The 11,212-nt window shown below is 47.1% G+C and overlaps 1 protein-coding gene across 1 annotated transcript in view; it reads left to right on the forward strand.

The window, feature by feature from the left end:
- Positions 1–10,962, forward strand: part of DHX15 (DEAH-box helicase 15) — a 300,859-nt gene extending 289,897 nt beyond the window's left edge. The window contains exon 14 of the mRNA XM_085642340.1: positions 10,402–10,962. Coding sequence (XP_085498466.1) covers positions 10,402–10,519 — 118 coding nt within the window. The 3' untranslated portion in view covers positions 10,520–10,962. The remainder of the gene's footprint in view (positions 1–10,401) is intronic.
- The last annotated feature ends 250 nt before the right edge of the window (positions 10,963–11,212 follow it).

The following is an 11,212-nucleotide window of genomic DNA, read 5'->3' on the forward strand; positions in this document are numbered from 1 at the left end:
CACATACAATACCTCGGTGCCACAATTGACACCTCAAAAGCATTAGCCTATCCCAACCCCACCAGGATAGCAAGCATGCAAGCTCTCATAAACAAATTTTTGCAGCGTGAATCTTTCTGGATTCACTATGCTGTGCATTATTCCGCGATCTGGTGGTTGGGTCCGGATTCGTAGTCTTTCTTTTTTTTTTTTTTTTTTTTTTTTTTTTTTTTTGTAGTCCAGGTGGGCGTCGACGTCCCACCATTTGGTGCACCTCCCGTGACGTTGTCGTGCTTCCTGCGGAAGTCCCACCTTTAGGGCGCCATCTTCAGATTATTTTTTCCGCCGTTGGGTCTGGATCGTCATCGAAAAGCTCCAGAGTTTTAGACGAAGGAAGAAGGAAAATACGCGAGTTTCATCGAAGGAGAACCTTTAGAAGACTACAGAGAGAAAGGTATTACAGCCGGGACGACGAAGGAGGGGATCCTCGAAATTCTTCGACGCACAGGGAAAATGCGCACTCAGAGGCTCTGAGCGCAATGGACAAGACACCATTTAAGTTCTACCCTAACTGCCACCACAAGTTCGCGCAGAAGGACCAACACCCTGTCTGCAACCTTTGCCTGCCGTTCGACCACGAGAGCAAGGACTGCAACGCCTGTTCCGTCTTCGCGCCGAAGACTCACCGGGTGAGAGAACGTCAGAGGAGAGCCAACTTCAGCATGAAAGGCAAGGGTAAGGCCCCGTCGCTGTACGATCTGGGCCTATCAACCGACGAAGACAACATCACCGAGGGACCTGATGTCTTCACGGTCGCAGAGACAGATAAGAAAACGCCTGACGAGGTAAGAGACACGTCCAGTACAAAACAACCGAAAGGGGCCCGAAAATCGGATGGTGACTCTCGAAAAAATGAGTCAGTCCTCGAAGGAAACACCGGCACCGAAGATTTCGATGTCCGTCAGTGGTTCAAAGGACAAAAGGCCGAGCGGATCCTTCGAGAAGGACTCCCAGGTGCCGAAGACCGCCGAGAGGCAGAGTTCGTCGAAACAGACCCACGAGGTGGGACGTTCGGCGATGAAAGACAAGACCGCGTCGACGCAAGCTCCGTCGAAGAGACCTGAGGTCGACGCCGAGCACATCTCCAGCATGGAGAAGAAAAAGAGAAGGCTCGAGGCGGAGATGGAGAGCATCCTTCAGAGGAAGAAGGAGTTTGACGATCGAATGAAATAATTCAAAATCCCAACGGTCCCGTCGACAGAAGTCGTGGAGATCGAGGAAGAAGGGGATTTCGACGCCGAAGAGCAGTCGAGGTCCTGAAGAGGAGGAGGAAGGCACCTACTATGAGGGAGAAGGTGATGATGAGGATCAGCAGGCGTTCTGACTCGTCGACGGCGCTGACCCGTAGGAGCTGGAATGGCAGGACATCGGGGTTTTCGGTGTCGAAGAGCCCGTGGACTTGTATCCTTCGAGGCCTTCGCCGCCTGACGACATCGGGGCGTACAACATGGTCGTCAAGAGTGCTGCAGCAGCCTTTGGTGTGAAATTGGACGAGGAGAAGCCGAAAGCAGACTTTCTACTTGAAACTTTGCTCCCCATCCAGACGAGGAGCCACTTCCTCCCCATGCTCCAAAGCGTGATGAACCATGGGAAGGAGGCGTTTAAGGATCCGGCAACGTGCCGGTCCATCACACCCAGAACGGAAAAGAAGTACAAGCACTCCTCGCAGGATCCTCCTTACATCAAGGGATCGGTCACGGCAGATTCCATCATTGCTTCCACGGCCAGGAAAAGAGCCAATGTGCCGGCGACTTCGGGGCCACCTCCTGATAAGGAGAGCAGAAGGATGGACCTCACTGGAAGGAAGGTAGAAACGCCGCAATGCACTGGCGCATGGCAAACTCAAACGCGCTACTGAACAGACACCAGTACCAGCACTGGGATGAGATGGGGGAACTAGTCCAGCATCTCCCAGAAGAGTACCGTCAAAGAGCTTCCCATCTAGTGGAGGAAGGGAAGAATATCGCCAACTCATGCATCAAGACTGCATTGGACGGGGCGGAAACTTCAGGCAGACTGATGGCCATAGGGATCACGTAAAAGGAGGCAGGCTTGGCTCAGAATTTCTGGATTCAAGCAGGAAGTCCAGAATAACATACTGAACACCCCTTTCAACGGTGAAACGCTGTTCGGGGAAACTGTGGACGAGAAGCTCACCCAGCTGAAAAAGGAAAATGAGACAGCAAGATCCATGGGAGCCCTGCAATTCAGAGGAATGCGAAGAGGCACGCCAAATCGGAGACCCTACGGATGGGGAGGAAGCCAGCAGGGTACGTCGCACCAAACATTCCAGCACGGGCAGCAGGGTGACAGTCACAGCCAGCAGGCACAGCAGAAGCAGAACTGGCAGTACCGGCCTCGAGGCAAGTCCTTTAGAGGGAGAGGAAACGGACGTGGCCAAAGGAGGAGAGGGGGAGACCAACCCTCATCTAAGTGACTACACACACAAAAGGACGCTCACCCACAGCATACCCCGAAGGGTGAAGCGCAATGTAAGAACACCGAGGGGGTTACACAAAACAAGCGCCTACGAGCATGCAACACCGGTAGGCGGAAGACTGGCCCTCTACCTTCCACAATGGCAACAAATAACCTCAGACAAATGGGTTCTCAACATCCTACAGCACGGATACTGCATAGAGTTAGAGAAAAGGCCTCCAAACAAGAAACCAAAGAGGACAGCGCTCTGGTCAGGAGCTCGCTCAACTCAGGGAGGAGACACTTCAACTACTGAAAAAGGCGGCCATAGAACCAGTGCCACGCAGAGAAAGGAACAAGGGAGTGTACTCAAACTACTTCCTTGTACCAAAGGTGGACGAATCACTAAGACCCATCCTGGACCTAAGGTTCCTAAACAAATTCATAAAGACGCAAAAATTCAAAAGGACGTCACTACAAGAAGTGCTACCCCAAATACGAGGCGGAGATTTCATGTCCACCGTGGACCTCGAGGACGCCTACCTGCACATCCCAATGAACAGGCGACACAAAAACCTGCTAAGGTTCAGCATCAACCAGGATCATTATCAGTTTACAACCCTGGCATTCGGCCTAAAGTCAGCCCCAAGGGTCTTCACAAAATGCCTTGCAGCAGTAGCAGCGTACCTACGAAGGGAAGGGATTCATGTGTATCCTTACCTAGACGACTGGCTAGTCAAAGCAAGCACTCGCGACAAGTGCGAGGAACACGCAGAACGGGTGACAAGAACACTATCAAACCTGGGGTTCTCGATACACTGGGAGAAGTCATCGATAGAACTAGAACAGGTGAAGATCTTCCTGGGAGCGAAGATCAACACAATAGACGGTACGGTGATGCCCAGCGACAGAAGAACAATAGCCCTGCTGAACGAGACGTGTCTCTACCAGAAGGGGCGAGTTCTGACAGTGAGAACAGTGAGCAAGATCATGGGGATGATGGCGTCATGCATCCACCTAGTCCCTAATGTACGGCTTCACATGAGACCATTCCAAGAATGGCTGCAACAGCAATGGTCACAAGCAAGCGGGAGTTGGGAGGATCTAGTGGTTGTTACGCACGCGGTGCAGGAGGAGATAACATGGTGGAACAGGGAGAACTTAACTACAGGAAAGACCTTGAAACCACCAAACCCAACTGTGACCATTACCACGGACGCATCACAAATAGTATGGGGAGCACACATGAACAAACTCAGGGTGAGGGGTCTGTGCACTCCGGCAGATGCGGTCAGACACATCAATTACCTGGAATTGAAGACTGTCCTGCTATCCCTGAAGGCCTTCCAGAAACAGGTATACAACCAGAAAGTGTTGATACAGACGGACAATACTACTACCCTGTTCTATATCAACAAGCAGGGAGGGACACAATCGTTCCCCCTTTCCTCTCTGGCACAGGAGATTTGGAAATGGGTCATCCCACTCAAGATAGACCTGCTGGCCATACACCTACCAGGGAAGGACAATGTGGAGGCAGACTGGCTCAGCAGACAGACATCGGCATCCCACGAGTGGGAGCTCAATGGACAGGAAACGCAGAGGCTGTTCCAGAGGTGGGGAACACCGACAATAGACCTGTTTGCAACACGCCTGAATGCAAAATGCCAAAACTTCGCATCCAGACAACCAGAACAGCAATCGCAAGGGAATGCCCTATGGATAAGTTGGTCAAAGACATTTGCCTACGCTTTTCCACCGATACCGCTGTTACACAGGGTGCTCGACAAGTGCAGAACCAGCAACATGACACTGATCCTAGTAGCACCGCAGTGGGCAAGGCAGACATGGTTCTCTCAAATAGTGGAAATGGCACAAGGCACTCCTCACAAATTCACAAGAAGAAAGGACCTGCTCTGCATGCAGAACGGAGAGGTCCTGCACCCAGAACCAGAGAGCCTCAGCCTGGCGGCATGGCTCCTGAAGACTTAGTTTGCGCACCTGAGCCTACCTCCAAGCACTATGCGAGTGCTGCGGGAGGCAAGGAGACCTACAACACGAAAATGCTATGGGGAGAAATGGAAAAGGTTCACAATATGGTGCAGCAGAAATAAACTACAGAATAAAATGAGTCAACGGTGCTTAGATATATCACACACCTACTAAAAAGTAATCTATGCTCATCCTCCCTAAGGGTACACCTAGAGGCAATTGTAGCTTACACACGAGGGGAGAGAGGAGGAAGTCTCTTTACGTCACAGGTAGTAAAGAGGTTCCTGGAGGGGGCAAAAAGAATTGCGCCACCAAAGAGGATGCTGCCGCCGGCATGGAACCTCAACGTGGTCCTAACCGAGCTTATGAAGGCGCCGTTTGAGCCCATCCACAAGGCCACGCTGCAAATGCTGACAATGAAAACAGCCTTCCTGGTAGAGAACCTCGCTGTGCAGAGTGAGCGAGCTGCAAGCACTGACACTGCAAAAGCCCTAAATACAGATACACAAAGATAGGGTGGTTCTGAGAACGGACCCACACTTCATGCCTAAGGTGGTGTCGGCATTCCATATGAACCAGACTTTTCAGATACCGAGTTTCTTTCAAAACCCCACGTCAAGCGCAGAAAAAGCACTGCACACTCTGGACGCTAGAAGGGCAGTGATGCACTACATTGAGGACCGAGGAGCACAGGAAGACCAAGCAGCTCTTTGTCTCCTTTGCAACTAGTTTCCTGGGTAGACCCGTGACAAAAGCCACCATTGCACGATGGATTGCACTAACAATACAATTCTGCCACAAACTAGCAGGGCAGGAACTATCGGATGGGCCACGAGCCCACTCCACAAGGAAGAAGGGGGCAACTATTGCCTTTCTGGCAAATACGCTCAAGACATATGCCTGGCAGCAACATGGGCTTCAGTGCACACGTTCACTAAGCACTATTGCGTGGACATTCAGATGAACAAGGAAGCACAAGTAAAACAGAAGGTGCTTCAACACATATTCAACAGCCAACACTCATCTACCACCCAGCCGCCACAAAGATAACAAACCGCTACAAAGTCTATGCAGAGCATAGTGAATCCAGAAAGATTCACGCTGCAAAACAAATAGTTTCTTACCTGTCGGTGTAGTTTTGCAGCTTGAAGATCTTTCTGGATTCACTAGCGAACCCACCCACCTCCGCCAGGAAGATGAGGATGGAGATAGAGGTGGAAGGACATAGAAGATCAGAATAATTGGAATAGTAAAGAGAATTGGAAAAGGAAGATTAAGACAACGCCTAGGGTTAAAAAAAAAAAAAAAGGAAAAAAGAACCCGGACGATGGCGCCCCAAAGGTGGGACTTCCGCAGGAAGCATGAAGTCACGGGAGGTGCACCAAATGGTGGGACGTCAACGCCCACCTGGGCTACAAAAAAGACTACGAATCCGGACCCAACCACCATATCGCGGAATAATGCACAGCATAGTGAATCCAGAAAGATCTTCAAGCTGCAAAACTACACCGACAGGTAAACTATTCGTTCAGCCTCAACACACTCTCCCAACACGAGTGTTCATGCAGCAATTAGGGATGATGGCCTCTTGCATGCTCGTAGTACCTCATGCCAGACTCCACGTGCGTCCTCTCCAGGAGTGCTTAGCACGCCAATGGAACCAGGCTCAAGGTCAGCTAACAGATCTGGTGTTGGTAGACTGTCGCACTCATCAATCTCTGCAATGGTGGAACACCAAGAACCTTTCCAAAGTGCGACCGTTCCTAGAGCCAGTTCCACAGATCGTCATTACAGCGGACGCATCGCTCTCCGGCTGGGGAGCGCTCCTATTACATCACACCATGTAAGGCAGGTGGACTCCTCAACAAAAGTTACTCCACATCAACCACCTGGAGCTTCTATCCATTTTCCTAGCCTTAACCCCTTCAGCGCGGCGCGGATTACCGCGCCGTGCTGAAGGTTCGTTGCGCGGGCGGGGCCGTGACGGAGCGGTTCGGTCATCCGCACAGCACGACCGATGCGCATGACGGAACCGCTCCGTCATGCGCATCGAAAGGGTTAAAGGCTTTCCAAAAACAAATAACAGGCAAAGCTGTCTTAGTCCACACAGACAACATGACAGCCATTTACTACATACAGAAACAAGGCGGGACACACTCTGCAGCTCTCTCAACTGGCACAGAGCATATGCAGATGGGCTATACCCCAGAACATCTTTCTCCTAGCTCAACATGTCCCAGGAGTCCAAAACACCATAGCCGATCTGTTAAGCCGTCAAACGCAACAGATTCACGAATGGGAACTTCATCCACAAGTTCTTCAGCCATTCTTTCAAATGTGGGGGCAACCAGAGATGGATATCTTCGCAAAGGCACAAACGCCAAATGCCCAAGCTTCGCCGCCAGGTATCCAAACCCATTGTCCAAAGGCAATGCGATATGGATGAATTAGTCAGGCAGATTTGCGTACGCCTTTCCACCTCTCCCACTCATTCCAATGGTGGTGCGCAAATGACAGCAACATGCACTGACTCTCCTCCTAGTTGCTCCAACTTGGGCCAGACAACCGTGGTACACCACATTACTGGAACTGTCTGTAGTTCCGCACCAAAGACTACACCTCTCCCCACGCCTCCTAACCCAGAACCTTGGAGAGATCAGACACCTGGACCCAGCTCAGCTCAACCTTGCGATCTGGCTCCTGAGGTCTTAGAATTTGGTTACCTTAATCTACCCCCTGAATGCGTGAACGTCATTAAGGAAGCTAGACGCCCCACCACTAGAGCCTGCTATGCAGCCAAGTGGAAAAGATTTGTAATATACTGTCATACCAACATCATCAATCCCCTAGACGTGCCTATCCAACACATCATAGGTTACCTAATACATCTCCAAAGGTGCAATTTATCCTACACATCTATTAGGCTACACCTCGCTGCCATAGCAGCCTACTTACAAACTGGCAAGCACTCTGAAAAGTGATGTGTTGTCTATCAAAGCCTTTATGGAAGGCCTCAAAAGGATCATTCCACCTAGGGCACCACCCTCGCCTGTGTGGAATTTAAACATCGTTCTCACAAGACTAATGGGTCCTCCTTTTGAACCTCTGCATAAATGTGAGCTCCAATTTCTAACATGGAAAGTTGCTTTCCTAGTAGCTTTCACTTCTCTTAGAGTTAGTGAACTGCAAGCGTTAACTATTTAGGAACCTTTCCTACAAATCCATCACAATAAGGTTGTTCTCAGAACCAATCCAAAATTCCTCCCTAAAGTAATTTTTCCTTTCCACCTCAATCAGTCTGTAGAGTTGCCAGTGTTCTTCTCACAGCCACAGTCAGTCGTGGAATGAGCTCTTCATACCCTAGATGTCAAAAGAGCATTGCTCTATTACATTGAAAGAACACAACCTTTTTGTTAGACCAAACAACTTTTTGTGTCTTTTTCACCACTACACAAAGGCAACCCCATATCCAAGTCTGGGATAGCTAGATGGATTGTTAAATGCATACAAATTTGCTATCACAAAGCAAAACGTACTTTATCTGTTCCTCCTAAAGCCCACTCAACACTAAAGATAGGGGCTTCAATGGCATTTTTAGGGAACATTCCCTTAGATGACATCTGCAAAGCACCTACATGGTCTACACCGCACACATTCACAAAACACTATTCTGTGGATGTGCTAACAAAACAACAAGCTAGTGTGGGCCAGGCTGTACTCAAAACACTATTTCAAACGAATGCAACAGGTACTGGTAGTCGCCGCTAAGGATGGGTACTCCTATACAATCTATGCTAAGTGTGCGATCTGCAGCTCATATGCCTCGAACGGAAAATGCTACTTACCAGTATGCGTCTGTTCTTGGCATGTAGAGCTGCAGACGCCCACCCGCCTCCCTGGCTACCTTGATCTGTTCCAGTACTATCTTATTTAGATACAGCATACACGGGCATCTTTCTGTGTCTCACAAAACTCATTTCCCTGCTGACGAAAAACAATCTGAGGATGGAGCCAATGCCCATGCGCACTATAGTCCAAAGGAGGAGTCACATGTCCCGTGACTTCCAAAGACTTTTCCAAGACAAAAACAAGTGCAAACATCCGTGCCCAACACCAGATGGCGATCTATGCTAAGTGTGTGGATCTGCAGCTCTACATGCCAAAACAGATGCATACTGGTAAGTAGCATTTCCCTTCTAAAGTTGGCATTTCTAGATGGATTGTTAAATGTATCCAAACATGCTATATTAAACCCAAAATAACTTTTTCTATACCTTCTAGAACACATTCTACGCGTAAAATAGGATCATCTATGGCCCTTACTAGGTAATATTCCTATAGCTGGCATTTGTAAAGCGGCTACATGGTCTACACCACACAGATTAACAAACATCATTGTGTGGCTATATTAGCACGACAACAGGCTAATGTGGGTCAAGTAGTGCTAAAAACACAACTGCAACGCCCACTGGTTGGCCAACGCTTTGGGAGAGTATTGCTTTACAATCTATGCAAAGCATGTGTATCTACAGCACACATGCCTCGAACGGATTATGTAACCCTGTAAGCATCTGTTGGCATGTAGAGCTGTAGATACACATGCACCCTCCCTCCTCCCCAGATGCCCATGGTGGTTGTAGTTCTTATTATTTACATTAGACATTAATGGAAAACACTGTACTACACTTGCTCACACCATTCTCACCCTCTTGTGGGATAACAATCTTAACAATGGAGTTGATGCCCATGCGCACTATCACCGAAAGGAGGAGTCACCATACCTCCTGACTGGAAAAGACTACTTTGAAGAAAAACAACTTGCAAACATCCGGACCTAACACTAGATGGCAAGAGTATGCAAAGTATGTGAATCTACAGCTCTACATGGCAAGAACAGATGCTTACAGGGTAAGTAACATAATCCTTATTCTGTTCATTGAAACAGGCCCATAAGATTTAATATCTCTAGAAAACGTGTATTCATTCCTTTAATTTGTTGAAATCGTTTAGAACTCTCCACCAGTAGGGACCCTCATCATTCAGGTTTAGTTCTAGCCTGTAACAGACAGCCTGGGACTCCCATTGCAGTTCTACTTAAAATGGTGTCTATCTGTGTTCCTTTCTTTAATGCACTAGCATACATCATTGTCTCCCTTCTCTTTCTGTCAAATCCTTTTAATAGCTTGTGTATATTTAATAGAGCTCTTCGGAGAGCAATAATTTCTGATCTAGAAGAAGGGAGCACTTATTTTATGCTTTTCCACCAGTATTGGGTCACTGTGAATAGGCCCAAATATATGGTCACCTGCTTGTGGTCTATGCCCAACTCTCTCAGAGGATATATTGTTTGTGCGAGCCAAACTTCACAGAATTCAGACAGATTTTATTCAATTTGCTTTGTTACACCCTAAAGCCTCTTTTCTCCGATGCGCTGACGTGACCCTTCAGCTTTGTGTGTTCGCTTTATATCTTTCTTATGGCTGCTTCCTGTCCCATGAAGGTACTCTAGTCCTTGTGTACTTATTTCCTAGTTTTAAAGGCTGTGACACCGTCTGCTACAATTCTTGTTTATATAGTTTCAGACCCCCATGTTTACTGCACCTTCCTTGTCTTCTATTGCGATTCAGCTTTTATTAAAGTACTTCCATCTGTTATGTTGGTGGGAAGAGATGGGAAATATTGCAGAATGTGACTCCTTTCCAGCTCAGTGTGACAAATATGATGTGTTGAGGTTTCTTAAACATGAATTGCTGGTTTTGTTCCTTGCTGTTTGCTGATCTATGATGAAGTAATGTCCTCCTTGATCACATTACAAAATGTGTGGAAAAGTTAGTGTATAATGTGTTGGGGCCTGTTTTACACAGCAAGCTTGTACATTATACATGGTAAACATGAATGTGCTGAAATGTTTTTTTTTTGGTGCTTATTAAAATTTTACAATATGTTTTACAGGTTGGTGAAGATTGCAGCGCAATATTATGACATGGGCAATTTCCCCCAGTGTGAAGCAAAGAGGCAATTGGAGCGTATTATTGTCAAGTTTCAGTCCAAAGAATACACTCAGTACTGAACATATGAACATTTGAGTTACTCTAAGGACTGCATTGAGCGATAAATGGACTGTGTTCACGTTGTGCTCGACATGGTGGTTCAGACATGGCCTTTATTTGCAAGCTTTTTAATTTTTTTTCTTTACAGTGAATATTCCATTTTGATTTCATAAATTAAACATTTATGGCTCTCTTTTACGTTTGACACTGTAGCTCATACTGGAAATGTCAATCAATGTTTTGCAGTTTATTGGAAGTAGTTCAAATAACGATGTTATAAACATTTCTTTAGAAATGTTTGAAAATACTTCTGAAACGTGATTATCGACCATGTTATGCATGATCGTTGTAATTGTTGACATTCCTTTTAGAAGTCGTGAAATGTTAAAACTTGTGCTTCTATAAACACAACCTTCAGTCTCCATACAGAGACATTGACTTCAATAAAGTCTATTTATACTAATTTTGTAAAATCATTTCAGTGTTCAATATTTTTACACATCTCATGCAATTTTATTAGTTATTTTGCAAATCTTTATTTTCTTGAATGTATTGGTTGTCGTTCTAAACCTTTTTCAAGTTTACCACGCTTCAACCAGTGGCCTTTGTGGCATTAGACGTATGAGCACTCGTTCAATATGTTCAAAAAAATTAAAATTTAAATCGGTCTACTATTAAACGCACCGCTTGCAATCCTCCCCTACTGAAAGACG

The sequence above is a fragment of the Triturus cristatus genome, chromosome 2_2 (genome assembly GCF_964204655.1).
Source record: "Triturus cristatus chromosome 2_2, aTriCri1.1, whole genome shotgun sequence".
Taxonomy (NCBI): Eukaryota; Metazoa; Chordata; class Amphibia; order Caudata; family Salamandridae; genus Triturus; species Triturus cristatus.